At 40.3% G+C, this 16,661-nt stretch overlaps 1 protein-coding gene across 14 annotated transcripts in view; it reads right to left on the reverse strand.

Annotated features, from left to right (window-relative positions):
• Positions 1 to 345: 345 nt before the first annotated feature.
• The window catches only part of CPLANE1 (ciliogenesis and planar polarity effector complex subunit 1), a 107,120-nt gene continuing 90,804 nt past the window's right edge, over positions 346 to 16,661 (reverse strand). For 13 of the 14 annotated variants that reach the window (XM_086361463.1, XM_086361460.1, XM_086361469.1 and 10 more), the window contains 6 exons: positions 15,313 to 15,478; positions 13,406 to 13,464; positions 12,590 to 12,751; positions 11,435 to 11,562; positions 1,370 to 1,542; positions 346 to 855 (listed from right to left, as the gene is read on the reverse strand). In XM_086361463.1, the coding sequence (XP_086217589.1) occupies positions 682 to 855; positions 1,370 to 1,542; positions 11,435 to 11,562; positions 12,590 to 12,751; positions 13,406 to 13,464; positions 15,313 to 15,478 (862 nt within the window). In that variant the 3' untranslated portion in view covers positions 346 to 681. Of the gene's footprint in view, positions 856 to 1,369; positions 1,543 to 6,884; positions 6,975 to 11,434; positions 11,563 to 12,589; positions 12,752 to 13,405; positions 13,465 to 15,312; positions 15,479 to 16,661 lie in introns of all 14 variants that reach the window. The other variant, XM_086361475.1, reaches the window with a different exon arrangement.

Here is a 16,661-nt window from a genome sequence, read left to right on the forward strand (position 1 = left end):
ATGAAGTTAACATGCGCCTTCCAGAGTCAGGAGTCACGGTCTCTTTCTTCCCCACCCAAATCATCCATTTCCTTTTCTTCCTCCAAGTCTTTTTCAGCTGAGGACAGAGGACAGAAGATCTGGACGACATGAAATGTGGTTTATTGAGAAGTTCAGAATTGGTGGAAGGTGGTTAGTTCCTTTTTACTCCTAGGTCAAGCCCTATACAATTTTAGGATATGTTTTAAATGGAGTTCATTATAGAGTGTCTCAGGTGAGAGAGTGAACTTCACCTCCATGAAAGAATTTTTTTTTTCTATCAGATTTACCCACATAAGGTTGTTTCTCAAAACTCAGGAGATAAAGGAAGATGCAAGATAGATTTTTATTGAAAGTAGCTTAAATATAAGTTTGGCTTGAAAGGTACTGTTTATTTCATCATTTAAAAAATTATACCTAAAGATAATAAGTCAAATGCAAAAACATATCATACGACTATAGTTAACCCTTTTCCTTTGAATGTAAAATCATTGAGAAATGTTTATTTTCCTTATTAAAATGTCTAATCCAAGTAAGGGTGCCTACAGGTGGTAAATTCACATTGCTTCCTCCATTGCTTCTCTCCCTTAAACCCACAAAGTCTTGCTGAACTTCATCGCTGAGTTGCGGGCCTTCACGTGGAGGCAGAGCGGTGTTCGGGTCTTACAGGTCCAGGGCCCAGCGGACAGAGAGGCTCTTATCCTCCACGCCGGCCACCATGTCTTCCACAGCATCCCAGTCAAGCTTGCTCAGGATGCTGCCTGTGCTCTCGGACAAGCTCTCCGTGCCACCTACCCCCAAAGGAGCCTCTGACTTTTCTTCAGTTGGTGAGGAGTCCTATCAAATTGAGAAAAACAGTGAATTGTGGTCCTGAGGAAAAAAAAAAATAAATGGCACATGAGCTAAGTTTTCCAAAGGCCCTAGAGCTGCTCATCCACCAAAGAGTGACGGAAGTGTGGCGAGAACCAGGGCTGTCGCTGCCCAGCACATCTGGACTGGCGATGGGACCACTTGACACAACGAGATGCTGGCACCAGGCCTGAGGAGTAGACAGCGGACTGTCGCACCTAGAGTACAATATTCTGTTCTTACATTTTTGTTGTGTTTTGTTTGGGTTGTGTTTTTGTTGTTGTTAAAAAGAAAATACGCAGTCAAGGAAAATTCTGAAAGACAAATGCTGGAGTATTCAGCCCAAAGTGTAGATGCTTTGAATCACAACTTCAAACTGACCTAACAACCCTGAAGTATGTCTACATCCCACACACACACACAAATAAGTAAATATGCAAAGAAAAAATCCTTAAGAATACAAATAATCACCAGGCAAACTGCAACTTGGAGTAATGCATACCTGTAGCAGGGAACTGTGACTCTCGTGGAGAATCGCACGGATGTCTGAAGGTACCAACCACGGGCTCACCACAGTCTCTTCTCTCTCATACTCTATACACACCTCCTTGGTTTGAGGCGCGAGCCCAGCGCTTCTGTGACTTTTTATACAGTGCTGACAGGGAGCATTGGGGCCTTTCCAGGGAAAAGAACAAAGCATACTTTAGGACAGATTCATTGCTAAGTTTGTTCCTTATTGTGACTCTTACTGTCAAATCCAAGGCAGCCAATCTCATCTAATATTGGAATCACAAGGTCTGCTTGGCTTTAGGATTCTAGCAATTCCTGTTCTGTTGGTGTGAGAGAAGGAAACTGAATTCTGGCCAACTTTTTAACTTTTTATTTTACATTGGAGTATGGTTGATTAGGAAAGAAAAGTGAAATCGCTCAGTCATATCCGACTCTTTGTGAACCCATGGACTACCAGGCTCCTCTGTCCATGGGATTTTCCAGACAAGAGTACTGGAATGGGTTGCCATTTCCTTCTCCAGGTTGATTAACAATATTTGAGTAGCAGTTAACAATGTTTGATTAACAATATTGTCTTAGTTTTCAGGTGTATACCAAAGTGATTTAGTTGTACGTATACATGTATCTCTCACATCCATACATGACCACTGGAAAAACCATAGCCTTGACTAGACGGACCTTTGTGGGCAAAGTAATGTCTCTGCTTTTGAATATGCTATCTAGGTTGGTCATAACTTTCCTTCCAAGGAGTAAGCGTCTTTTAATTTCATGGCTGCAATCACCATCTGCAGTGATTTTGGAGCCCCCAAAAATAAAGTCTGACACTGTTTCCACTGTTTCCCCATCTATTTCCCACGAAGTGATGGGACCAGATGCCATGATCTTCGTTTTCTGAATGTTGAGCTTTAAGCCAACTTTTTCACTCTCCTCTTCACTTTCTGCCATAAGGGTGGTGTCATCTGCATAATCTGAGCTATGGCTATGGTTTTTCCAGTAGTCATGTATGGATATGAGAGTCGGACTGTGAAGAAAGCTGAGCACCAAAGAATTGATGCTTTTGACCTGTGGTGCTGTGAAGACTCTTGAGAGTCCCTTGGACTACAAGGAAATCCAACCAGTCCATCCTAAAGGAGACCAGTCCTGGGTGTTCATTGGAAGGACTGATGGGTCAGCAGTGGCCCATTGTGGGGACCAGGGCATTGGCAGCAGCAGTCCTGGGATATGTGTCTTGGCATAAGTCCTCTTGGAGGTCACCATTAGCCCTACCATAAAGCCAGGAGATCAAAAAGATCAAATTGCCAACATCCGCTGGATCAGAAAATCATCTATTTCTGCTTTATTGACTATGACAAAGCCTTTGACTGTGTGGATCACAATACACTGTGGAAAATTCTGAAAGAGATGGGCATACCAGACCACCTGACCTGCCTCTTGAGAAACCTGTATGCAGGTCAGGAAGCAACAGTTAGAACTGGACATGGAACAACAGACTGGCTCCAAATAGGAAAAGGATACTCAAGGCTGTATATTGTCACCCTACTTATTTAACTTATACGCAGAGTACATCATGAGAAATGCTGGGCTGGATGAAGCACAAGCTGCAATCAAGACTGCTGGGAGAAATATCAATAACCTCAGATATGCAGATGACACCACCCGTATGGCAGAAAGTGAAGAAGAACTAAAAAGCCTCTTGATGAAAGTGAAAGAGGAGAGTGAAAAAGTTGGCTTAAAGCTCAACATTCAGAAAACGAAGATCATGGCATCTGTCCCATCACGTCATGGGAAATAGATGGGGAAACAATGCAAACAGTGTCAGATTTTATTTTGGGGAGCTCCAAAATCACTGCAGATGGTGACTGCAGCCATGAAATTAAAAGACGCTTACTCCTTGGAAGGAAAGTTATGACCAACCTAGATAGCATATTGAAAAGCAGAGACTACTTTCCCAACAAAGGTCCGTCTAGTCAAGGCTATGGTTTTTCCAGCAGTCATATGTGTATGTGAGAGTTGGACTGTGAAGAAAGCTTAGCGCCAAAGAATTGATGCTTTTGAACTGTGGTGCTGGAGAAGACCCTTGAGTCCCTTGGACTGCAAGGAGATCCAACCAGTCCATCCTAAAGGAGACCAGTCCTGGGTGTTCATTGGAAGGACTCATGTTGAAGCTGAAACTCCAATACTTTGGTCACCTCATGCGAAGAGTTGACTCATTGGAAAAGACCCTGATGCTGGGAGGGATTGGGGGCAGGAGGAGAAGGGGACAGCAGAGGATGAGATGGCTGGATGGCATCACCAACTCAATGGACATGAGTCTGGGTAAACTCTGGGAGTTGGTGATGGACAGGGAGGCCTGGCGTGCTGTGATTCATGGGGTCGCAAAGAGTCGGATACGACTGAGCGACTGAACTGAACTGAAAGCCAGGAGACTCCAGGATTGGGATGCCTTAGGCCAAACAACTAACGGGGGAGGAAGCACAGCCCCACCCATCAGCAGACACTTGGATTGAAATTTTACTGAGCACAGCCCTGCCCACCAGAGCAAGACCCCCATTTTCCCCGCAGCCAGTCCTTCCCATCCAGAAGCTGGCATAGGCCTCTTATCCTCATTCACCAGAGGGCAGACAGAAGAAACAAGAACTATAGCCTCCAAACCAAAAACTACAATCACGGAAAGCTAACCAAAATAAAAAGAAATAGGATTATGTCCCAGATGAAGGAACAAGGTAAATCTCCAGAAAAACAAATAAATTAAGTGCAGCTGGGCAACCTTCCATAAAAAGAATGTAGAATAATGATAGTGAAGATAATCTAGGATCTTGGAAAAATAATGGAGAAGATGCAAGAAATGTTTACTAAAGACGTAGAAGAATGAACAGAAATGAACAGTAGACGAGAGGGAATCCATAGCAGAATAACTGAGGCAGAACAACAGGTAAGTGACATGAAAGACAGAATGGTGGAAATCACTGCTGTGAAACAGAATATAGAAAAAAGAATGAAAATAAATGAAGACAGCCTAAGAGACCTCTGGGACAACATTAAACACACCAATATTTGCATTATATGGGTCCCAGAAGGAGAAGAGAGAAAGGACCTGAGAAAATATTTGAAGAGATAATAGCTGAAAACATCCCTAACAGGAAATAGTCAACCAAGTACAGGAGGCACAAAGTCCCAGGCAGGATAAACTCAAGGAAGAATACACTGAGACATGTAGTAATCAAACTGACAAAAATTAAAAACAAAGATAAAAATGTAAAAGCAAGAAGGGAAATAAAGACAACATACAATGGAAATCCCACAAGATTATCAGCTGATTTCTCAACAGAACCTCTACAAGCCAGAAGGGAATGGCATGATATATTTCAAGTGATGAAAGGGAAGAACTTTCAACCAAGAACACTCTACTCAGCAAGATTCTCGATCAGATTTGATGGGAGAAATCAAAAGCTTTCCATACAAGCAGAAGTTAAGAGAATTCAGCACCATTAAACCAGTTTTACAACAAATGCTAAGGGAAATTCTCTAGGCATGAAAAACCCTTGCATCCCTGGGATAAATCCCACTTGATCATGGTGTATGATCCTTTTAAGGTATTGCTAGTATTTTGTTGAATATTTTTGCATCTATGTTCATTGGTGATATTGTCCTGTCATTTTCTTTTTTTGTGTGCCATCTTTGTCTGGTTTTGGTATCAGGGTGATGGTGGCCTCACAGAATGAGTTTGGGAGTATTCTTTCCATGGCACTCTTTTGGAATAGTTTCAGAAAGACAGTTTTGTTAACTCTTCTCCAATTGTTTGATACAACTCACCTGTGAAGCCATCTGGTCCTGGACTTGAGTTTGTTGGAAGTTTTAAAATCAGTTTCAATTCAGTACTTGTGATCGGTTTGTTCATATTTTCTATTTCCTGATTTAGTCTTCAGAGATTGTACTTTTCTAAGAATGTGTCCATTTCTTCTAGGTTGTCCATTTTATTGTCATATAGTTGCTTGTAGTAATCTCTTATGATCCTCTGTATTTCTGCAGTGTCCACTGTAACTTCTTTTTCATTTCAAATTTTATTGATTTTAGCCCTCTCCCTTTTTTTCTTGAGTCTGGTTTATCACTTTTGTTTATCTTTTCAAAGAACCAGCTTTTAGTTTCATTGATCTTTTTCAACTGTTTCCTTCATCTCTTTCATTTCTGCTCTGATCTTTATGATTTCTTTCATTCTACTGACTTTGGATTTTGTTTGTTCTTCTGTCTGTAGTTGCTTTAGTTGTAAGGTTTGATTGTTATCTGAAGCTTTTCTTATTTCCTGAGGTAGGACTGTATTGCTGGAAACCTCCCTCTTAGAACTGTGTCCCATGGGTTTGGATCACTGTGCCTTCACTGCCATTTTTCTCTATGCCTTGGTTTCTTTAGTGACTCATTGGCTGTTTAGTAGCATACTGTTTAGCTTCCACATATTGGTGTTTTTTCCAGTTTTTTTTCCTTGTAGTTGATTTCTAATCTCATAGTGTTATGGTCAGAAAAGATGCTTGATATAATTTCAATTTTCTTAAATTTACGAAGGCTTGCTTTGTAGCCCAGCATGTCATCAATCCTGGAGAATATTCCATGTGCACTTGAGAAGAATGTGTATTCTGCTGTTTTTGGATGGGATGCTCTGTAAATATTAGTTAAGTCCATCTGGTCTATGTGTCATTTAAGAACTGTGATTCTTTATTGATTTTCTGTCTGGATGATCTATCCACTGATGAAAGTGGGGTGTTAAATCCCCTACTATTGTTGTGTTATTGTCAATTTCTCCTTTTATGGCTGCTAGTATTTGCCTTATATATTGAGGTGCTCCTATGTTTGCAATTGTTTTATCTTATCTTGGATTATTATGTAGTGTTCTTCTCTCTTGTAATATTCTTTAAAGTTTGTCTGATATGTTAGGGTTAGGGTTAGGGTTCTATTTTGTCTGATATGAGTATTTCTACTCCACCTTTCTTTTGATTTCCATTTACAAGGAATATCTTTTTCCATCCCCTTACTTTCAGTCTGTAGCTGTTCTTTCTATTGTTCTAAGGGTATGTGAGGAGGCCACTTCTCTGCATTAGTTTGCTCAGCTTAAGATGGGGATAAGAGTTGCCCTATCAACCTGACATTAACAACCTGAGAGTTAAAAGGAGGATGAATGTGAAACTATGTTTTAAATTATGAAAAGTAACAGCAGTTGAGGGATGGGCTGGAGGAGATGTCAGGAATTGAGATAATGAGTTATAATTTCCTTCTCTCTAGCTGATCAGACGAGAGCTACTTTGGCCATACTTAGGGGTCTATGTGCTCTATGGCTATGTGAGCACAGCACCTTCCTGACTACTTGTTTTTATGTTGAGCAGTACGCTTATTAAGCCCATTCCACCATCCAGCCACACTCTTCATACTAAAATCTGTATTTGACATTTCTAAGAGTGATTTATGATTTAAAAATTTTTAGTATTAAGCCCCAGAACTTTCTATCCTTTATCCCATACCTTTTTGGATGATAACTGGAGATTGTACAACCTTTCTAACCGCCATTTTGGCTGCACCAGCTTTTCTCTGTGTGGTAAAAGTACCAGTTTCTACAAAGACAGGAAAACTCCTTCAACTTTCCGTATGTATGTGTAATTTTTCATCTTTCAGGTTGTAAATTCACTGAGGACAGAAATATGATTAGTAGAGGCCCAATGGCTCAGCAGTAAAAAGTCCACCTGCAATGCAGAAGACATGGGTTCAACCCCTAGATAGGGAAGAATCTCGGAAGGAGGGCACGGCAATCCACTCCAGTATTCTTGCCTGAAAAATCTCATGAATCTCATGGACAGAGGAGCCTGGTAGGCTACAGCTCATGGGGTTGAAAAGAGGTGGACATGACTTAAGCAACTGAGCACAGTAAAAGACGGCTGATTTGAACCAAGAAAGCAAAACAAGAGTGTAGCTGAAGGAAGGGAAAGTCTACTTTGAGGCTTGGTATCTCTATAGGACAACCACAGCCCTTTCTCATCTGGCACATGTGCCTCAACAACATCTCTGGCAACTGGAAAATCCAGGCATATAAGCCTATTCCCAGTGGAATACCTAGGCAAAATGCCAAGAGAAGGATCAATTAAGGGTTCTTAAATTCCAGGATTGGTAGCATCCATTTACTGTATATGTTATTGAAAATATTTTACTTATAATCCTCAACAACTCTATGAGGTAGATTTTTAAAAACATATCTGATGACACAAAGTAAGCAAGGGAGCTGGGCTATGAACCTGGTTAATTTCAAAGGCTAGACCCTATTATTTATGCCCATAATGCCTCTCAGATACTTATATAGTCTCTATATATTGTTTTTGATAGAATTAACCATAAAACAAGGGGAAGAAAAGATGCTTACCTTTAACAGTTTGTACACAGGGATGAATAAAATAGCCAAAAAAAACCACTGTATACTGCTTTATAAAAGACAGATAGCAACATATATAGTCAAACCCACAAGTATTTTCAGGAAAATTTCTTTTACAGAAGAACTTCAGGGAATCGTTAAATCTTGATGGATCCAAACTTCTCATCTGTACAATGACTAAACTTGCCTCAGTGGGGTCAAGTTGACTGTTTCACTGACTGGGTTTCTCCACTGCCTCTGAATGCTGCCAGGGGAACGGCTGGTTCTGGGTGTGGCAGAGGCAGTCAGGAAGGTCATTGTGTTCACAGTCCCTCAAGCTGCCTCTACTACCTTACCTTTAGAGATCTAGGGAAGCTAAGTGACAGGCCCTTGGATAACAGCTAGTCATATACTGTTCTATGATTACTGTGTAAGTACTATAATATCTACCCATTAATATACATGAACAATAATTAGCTTATAAATAGCTATTTTTAGGCAAAAAACTAGATAGTTTTTCCCCCCATTTATCTAATTATTCAATTATGCTAAAGCTTTTGACTGTATGGATCAGAGCAAACTGTGGAAAATTCTTCAAGAGATGGGAATACCAGACCACCTTACCTGCATCCTGAGAAACCTGCATGCAGGTCAAGAAGCAACAGTTAGAACTGGACATGGAACAATGGACTGGTTCCAAATTGGGAAAGGAGTACATCAAGGCTGTATATTGTCACCCTGCTTATTTAACTTCTATGAAGAGTACATCATGCAAAATGCTGGGTTGGATGAAGCAGAAGCTGGAATCAAGATTTCCCGGAGAAGTATCAGTAACCTCAGATACGCAGATGATACAATACCAGTGGCAGAAAGGGAAAGAAACTAGAGAGTCTCTTGATGAGGGTAAAAGAGCAGAGGGAAAAAGTTGGCTTAAACTCAATATCCAAAAAATGAAGATCATGGCATCCAGTCCCATCACTTCATCGCAGACAGATGGATGAAAAGTGGAAACGGTGACAGATTTTATTTTCTTGGGTTCCCAAATCACTGCAGACGGTGACTGCAGTCGTGAAAATAAAGGATGCTTGCTCCTTGTAAGGAAAACTATGACAAACCTAGACAGCATATTAAAAAGCAAAGACATCACTTTGCTGATAAAGGTCCATAGAGTCAAAGCTATGGTTTTTCCAGTAATCATATATGGATGTAAGAGATCATAAAGAAGACTGAGCACCAAAGAATTGATGCTTTTGAACTGTGGTGCTGGTGAAGACTCTTGAGAGTCCCTTGGACACCAAGGAGATCAAACCCGTCAATCCTAAAGAAAATCAACCTTGAATATTCATTGGAAAGACTGATGCTAAAGCTCCAATAATGTAGCTACCTTATTTGAAGAGATGACTCACTGGAAAACACCCTGATGCTGGGAAAGACCGAGGGCAGGAGGAGAAGGGGGTGCCTGAGGATGAGATGGTGAGATGGTATCATCGACAAAATGGACATGAGTTTGAGCAAACTCCAGGAGATAGTGAAGGACAGGGAAGCCTGGCGTGTAGCAGTCCATGGGTTTGCAAAGAGTAGGACATGACTTAGCAACTGAATACCACCACCACCACAAGATGAAGAGAGTCTTGCTACCCTCAAAACATTTAGTCTATAATGGGACAAAACCAACTTTATACATGACTACGACATAAGGCCCATTGCAGTAGTGCCTCAGAAGGGGCAGAAACATTGGATTGAGGATTCAGAGAACAAATAAAAAAACCTGATTTGTTACCAGTGCTACTGTGCTACTGAGCTCAGTTGCTCAGTCATATCCAATTCTTTGTGACCACACAGACTACAGCCCACCAGGCTCCTCTGTCCTTGGGATCATCCCAGCAAGAATACTGGAGTGGGTTGCCATTTCTTCCTTCGGGGATCTTCCCGATCCAGGGATCAAGCCCACACCTCCTGCACTGGCAGGCAGGTTCTTTCCCACGGAGCCACCTTTGGGAGGTCCCCCCCAATGCTACTACTATTTGTCTCTACTGTTCATACCACTGTGCAAGTTAAGTATTAGCCAATTTAAAAATGAAAACATAGATGTTAAAATTATTACATCAGGTTAGAACAGCTAAATAACTGAAATTAGGGATGTCTTCCAAGACACTGGAAGGGTATCATTACGGTAATAAGGGGAAATTTGAGTGCTGGAATGGGAGCACACAGCATGTGTTTGGAAAACAAGCCTGCAAGTGTCATGGGTTATCTGGATGTTATGGAGGAAGGAGGCTAAGGAAACTGATGGGGAAGACACCTTGCAGGCTGGGGAGAGGGTCTGGACTTATCTGCACAGGCTGGGGGTTACTGAGGACTTCTGTGTGCCTCGGCAGCTGGAACACCTCATCAAGCATAGCTCAGCAAGAGGGGGCACGTAATGGGTCCATAGGGGGCCGAGGTCTCAGCCCAGTCAAGTGCAACGTAACAATACAAGCCTAACACTGGACAGGTCCAAGAAAAAAGACGTATTTCCACATAATCCAAGACTTTTCCATATGATATTAAGAAACCATGATTCAAGTTTAAAATCCTCTCCAATTTTGGATATTTAATTTTTGTAAATTTATAAGGTATAAAATTTTTAAAAAAAGTTTTTAAAGGTTACTATTTTGAAATTCTAGTTTTAAAAAGAACAGTTTTCTTATTGTAATCTGTCAACCAAAATCAAGAGTTAACAAAATTATAAAATTTTATCTAAAGGACTGTGATTTATGGAAACTCCAATTTTCTCAACTGAGGCAGCATACTAAAGGTCACGTTTTAGATGTGGCCCTGACTGGGTTTGAATACAGACTCTACCACTTCCTAGATATCTGATCTTGGGGAGTTATTTCAACTTTCTCTGCCTTAGCTTTCTGATGCTTAAAATGGGAACACAGTACTACCTTTCTAACAGAGTTGTAATTCTAATAATTAAACAGAACCTGGCTCACTAGTTATTATTATACAGTCTTAGCTGTCTATATTTATACTACATGTTAGCTATAATTATACATTTTTAAACAAATAAATATGTTTTACTTTAGTAACAAAAACCCAAATATGGCAAAATTAATTAAAGGATGGCTAGTCCAGGCCAGGACACTGGAGTGGGTAGTCTTTCCCTTCTCCAGGGGATCTTACCAACCCAGGGATCGAACCCAGGTCTCCTGCATTGCAGGCAGATTCTTTACCAGCTGAGCTACCAGGGAAGCCCACCAATAAGTAAATAACAGATACTATATGTTTAAATATGGAAAAGAATATTCAAAAATGGTAAAAACATTATTTCCATCTGAGCCTCTTCTATTCCTCCTCTTTGATATATCCATCCTGTAATCTATTAGAAGTTGATTGTAAAAATACCTACATCTTTAACCAGACACATCAAAGAAACTGATTCCCAAATAAGTCATATCACACAGAATTAAAGGCCATTAGTTTATGAAGATTCCTAGGGTCTTCTCATTTCAAAGTAATAGAACAAAATTCCAGTACAGCTAAATCTTCATCAGTCTCTTGCATTCTGTTGAAATGGGAACTGCTTTTAACTGAGATTTAAAACTTTTCACTAATGAAAACACAACTCTGGAACCAAGAAAGAATAGGTCCAAATTACACAAGATAAAAGAAAGCTCTCAATCTTACCACGTGGCCAAGGTGAGCCTTGAGATTGCCCAAAAGGTCTCCCCTTTTGGGTATAACTTGGTTTGGTGGATGTATGTCTGACTTTTCCAGGTCTGTATATTGGGAAATTGTGACCATGTCGATTCTCTCTGAAGTAGAAATCACATAATTATATTCTAGACTCTTCTATCAGTGATATATTTCAAAAATCCAAATTTCAGCTCAGATTAATACATTCATTTGACTTGGCTTATTCTGCACCTCAGTGGTCATTTAGTATATAGTAACTTGTACTTCAAAGTTTACTCATTTTTTCCCCAAAGAAATTGGTTTTTATTATCTCTCTAATCATTTCAAAGGCTGTATACATTTGCCAGTTATTTATGTATTAAATAGTGTGCATTATTCTAAGAAATATTCAAAGAGAATCTCTACTATTTTGATTACACCTCAAATTACACGCAAGTAATATGATTACATCTAGGTTTGCGTTGGGTAGCATTTCCTCTAGGTTCTTAAGTTACGAGATCATGTTTACAAACCTAATCAGTTATTTTGTCAAAGGTGGTAATTTTTAACAACATTAAACTGCTAATTCATTTCCTCCTTATGTGTCACTAACAAATTTTGTGTTTGTGTGCCATATGAGAAACTTTACTCTTGGGTGCTTTTCTTTAGCATCCATGTTTAATTAATCCTTGCCTACTGAACTCATATCCAAACTGAGTGCAGGTCATTAATTTAAGAAACATGACAGTATCTACAACTGAATCGGCAATAACTCGGAGGGGACAGCAGAAGAAGCAGTAAGCTGATGAGGACCATCGTTTTCCTACAAGGGTGGAACCAACTGGAGAAACAGGGAGAGCAGGTAGGAGGCAAATTACAGAAGGAATGTCACAAAAACTACAGAAAGGAAGAAAACAGGATTGAATGGATATAAAGACTGTATTAGGCACTCAGAAGTGCTTTGCTATGTCTTAATTAGATATTTAATGCCATTTTTGTCCTTTTCCTTGGTGATTCTATAAACTGATGAAAACTAATGATGGCACTGTTCCCCTTCACTTTATCACCACATTTCAGAGCAAACACACTGAACCCGAGTCACAACGGTGCTCCACACTATCACGCCTGGCGTTATCTTGCCAAATGACACGCCAAACCTCGTCTTACCCTCTTGGAGAAGGAGAGAGTTGCCTTCTGGGAATGTGAGCTTTTCTGTTAGGCAATGGTTTCTGAGCAGCTGCTGGAAGTTGTACTGATTCAGCTAACAGTTCATTCATCAGAGTGTATGCTTGTGAGATTCGACGACTATAGTGGTCTGAGAGTAGCAATCTTTAAAATAAAAAATTAAATAACATTTAGTAAGAGAGTCCCTTTCACTTCATATTTCTAGAGGGAACACGGTGTTTGAAGACCACCTAGTACTGATTTTCTTCAATGCAGTTCAATGCAAATTCAAATGTCAGCTTTCTGAAAACCATTAGGAGGTATTATTAAAGGCACCTGGTGGGCTGCAATCCATGGGGTCGCTAAGAGTCAGACACGACTGAGCAACTTCACTTTCACCTTTCACTTTCATGCATTGGGGAAGGATATGGCAACCCACTCCGGTGTTCTTGCCTGGAGAATCCCAGGGACGGGGGAGATTCTGGGGGGCTGCTGTCTATGGGGTCGCACAGAGTCGGACACGACTGAAGCGACTTAGCAGAGGCAGCAGTGGGGTGCTTAAAAAACGCACACACGTATTTGGATTGGGAGAGGGACAGGGATTTCAGAAATAAGTTACAAAAATTGAATGGAATAAACAACATTTGAAAGCAAATCCCTAAAAAGGATAGTGGGATCTAATTACTTTCCCTGCAGTTACCCCCCACACTTTTCTATTTATCAGCAAAAAGGGACTGCTATGGAAACCGGCATGCCCAAGGCGCTACCTACGGTCTCAAGTGAGTGGGAGAGTGACCAGGCTGCGACCACCGAACCCACCTGTCTTTCTCATGCTTCATCTTTTGTCTCAGCCTGATTTCCCTTGAAGTCATGTAAAACTGCACGAGAAATAACCAGTTAGTTCATTACCGTTCAGTTCAAATAATTAAACCATTACAATCCACGGAAAACATGAAAATTCTACTAATAAATTTTAATAGGAAGCTAAAATATAACTTTGCTATTTAGGAACAGTATAAAACATTGTCATATCTGATGAATCTTGCCTACTCCAGCCCAAAACATGAAAATGTTAAAGCATCATGTAATTAAAATAAAATCCAATTTAATAAATAGAGTACAAAGTCTATTTTAGCAGCTAAATTCATATATTTTCTCAAAAGGAGAGATCCTTATCAGCTGCAACTTAAAATGGAAAACAGACACATTTCAGGATGGAGACGCCTATACTTTGTACTCTGTCTTGTGATTAATCTCACCAAGAGCTTGGTTGATAAAAGCAGAAATGAGTGAGGCATTCAAAACCATCATTTTAATGTTTTAAAATGTTTGCCAGAAACCTACTACAGTAGGTTTATTGTGACTTGTAAAGTCTTCAAAATGCATGCGACACAAGATAAACTGGCCAACATCAGCTATAAATATGTCTTATTCCGAAATACTGAGTTACTATTGAATTACTAATGAGGGTAAGTCCTTTCACAGGGATGACTGTGTATATAAAAACATACATAGAGAAGTGAATTCACTTTCTCAAGGTCCTATATAGTAGTCAATAATAAATGCAATGTTTTATTGATTTCTAATAAAAATGTAAATTTTAAATTACATTAATCCCTCACTAGTTCCATATCTTTACCCAAATAGAAACTAAAATTTACCTGCAATACTGAAGGAGATGTCACAAAGTCTAAGAACAAAACAGTCCCAACACCCTCAGAGTTAATTTATTCTAAATTTGGATATAATTCTAACCATCTGGGGTATCTGTTTGGCTGATGGGAGGGTGATATGGGAACTCACCCTCCATGGGGTGGAAGAATACACATATACACACGCACTGTAAGATTCTGGTCTTCAAGCTCTGAAGGTCATTATCATGTCTCCAGAGCTATCAACAAAATGTCGTCTAATGTTAGCATGCCTTCTCCAGACACAGGTAAATAAATGACATTAAGTAATAGTTCACCTACTTTTGCACATTTGGTGCTTAAATGTGATAATCTTTCTTGGAAGATTCACTTATTTTATAAAATGTGTTTCCCTAATGATGGTGAAAAAAATAAAGTATCATATTTATTTCAGATTACAAAGTAAAAGATACACTATAATCCAAATGTAATGTAAATGTGACTTTCATAGTTATATAATCATCCAAGTAATACTGCCTTATTTCATCTTCTGAAGCAGAACACTTCTGACCTAGCCGTGGTGATGTCCATAGTCAGGACTCGGTAAACAAACGCTGACAGTTTAAAGGAAAGCTTTACACACACAGAAGTGCCACTGCTCTGTTGGCACACGACTGGACCATACTTTAAAAAGGTTTTCTTGTAGACAACTTACAGAGAGAAAACTGATTTTTAAAACGCCTTTACTACATACATCATCAAGTTGTTCGACTGCAACTGACTTTCATTGAAAATTAAGGGAGTGACTTCAGTTGGTCGCCCAATCCCTTGATCTCTTCATTCAATGGTTAAAATGTTAGAGCCATGATTAGCCTCATGGAGAAAAAATATTTAAGACAGTTTAATCAAACATGGTTTATAGTCCCTTGCTACATTTTGTTAAGGTAATTTCTTAATTTTCCCTGACTTAAGTAAAATGCTGACTTTTCTATCAAATAATAAATGATTCTGAATTATGTTCATCCTTCTCTTGAATACCTGCCAGGAAAAAGTTATGCATATTCTGTGATAATTCAATTACCCTTGATTACTTACTGGGTTATTCCTGGGGCAGAAAGGATCGTGTTCTTGCCCTCTCTTCTCTGCCAGCTGATTTAAGTACTCTGCCATTCTTTCTTTTCGTTTTCTTTTCATCCAGACTTGAATCTCTCTTCTCTCCTTCTCAGTTCTTTGTGGACGTCTACCTGAGGGATGCTGAATCCTGAGAAATTTAACCAGCAGTGCATCACTTGATTTTAAATTTGTTAGGGAGATAGTACAAGTACCCCAGTGTTCACTGCAGCACTATTTACAACTGCCAGGACATGGAAGCAACTTGAATGTCCACTGACAGATGAATGGATAAAGAAGATGTGGTACATACATACAATGGGATATTGCTGCTGCTGCTGCTAAGTCGCTTCAGACTCTTAGCGACCCCATGGACTGCAGCCTAACAGGCTCCTCCATCCATGGGATTTTCCAGGCAAGAGTACTGGAGTGGGGTGCCATTGCCTTCTCCACCATGGGATATTACTCAGTCAGATATAAAGGAAATGAGTCAGTTGTAGTGATGTGAATGGATCCAGAGCCTTGTCATACAGAGTAAGTCAGAAAGTGAGAAACAAATATTGTATATTAATGAATATATGTGAAGTCTAGAAAAATGGTGCTGATGAACGTATTTGCAGGTCAGGAACAGAGGTACCGATGTGGGGAATGGACCTGTGGACACAGCTGGGAAGGAGAGGTTAAGATGAATTGCGAAAGCAGCACTGATGGATACACACCACCATGAGTATGTCGGACAGCTGGCGGGAGACTGCTGTACAGCACAGGGAGCTCAGCTCAGTGCCCTGGGATGACCCAGAGGGGTGGAATCGGGGTTGGGGTGGGCAGGGGTGGGAGAGAGGCTCCAGAGAGAGGGAATACATGCATACATATGGGCTTCCCTGGTGGCTCAGACAGTAAAGAATCTGCCTGCAATGCAGGAAACCTGGGTTCAGTCCTCGGGTTGGGAAGATCCCCTGGAGGAGGGCATGACATCCCACTCCAGTATTCTTTTGGGTTTTCCTGGTGGCTCAGATGGTAAAGAATCCGCCTGCAATGTGGGAGACCTGGGTTGGATCTCTGGGTTGGGAAGATCCCCTGGAGAAGGGAATGGCTACCCACTCCAGTCATATGCTTTGATGTCTAGTCAATTTGCTCCAACCTGTCTCCTGAAATCCACTGACAAAAATCTCAGGTCACCAAGAGCCTCTTCAGTCTTCCTCCTACTGGACTTCTCTATAATATCTGGTGCAACTGGCTTCTCCTTTCTGCTTTAAACTCTCTCTTACCTGGGTCTTTTTCTCACTCTCAAAACACAACACAGCCTCTTATACTGGGCATCCTTCTTCTCTGCT

The sequence above is a fragment of the Bos grunniens genome, chromosome 20 (genome assembly GCF_055505025.1).
Source record: "Bos grunniens cultivar Pamir isolate PY7600 chromosome 20, Bosgru_T2T1.0, whole genome shotgun sequence".
Taxonomy (NCBI): Eukaryota; Metazoa; Chordata; class Mammalia; order Artiodactyla; family Bovidae; genus Bos; species Bos grunniens.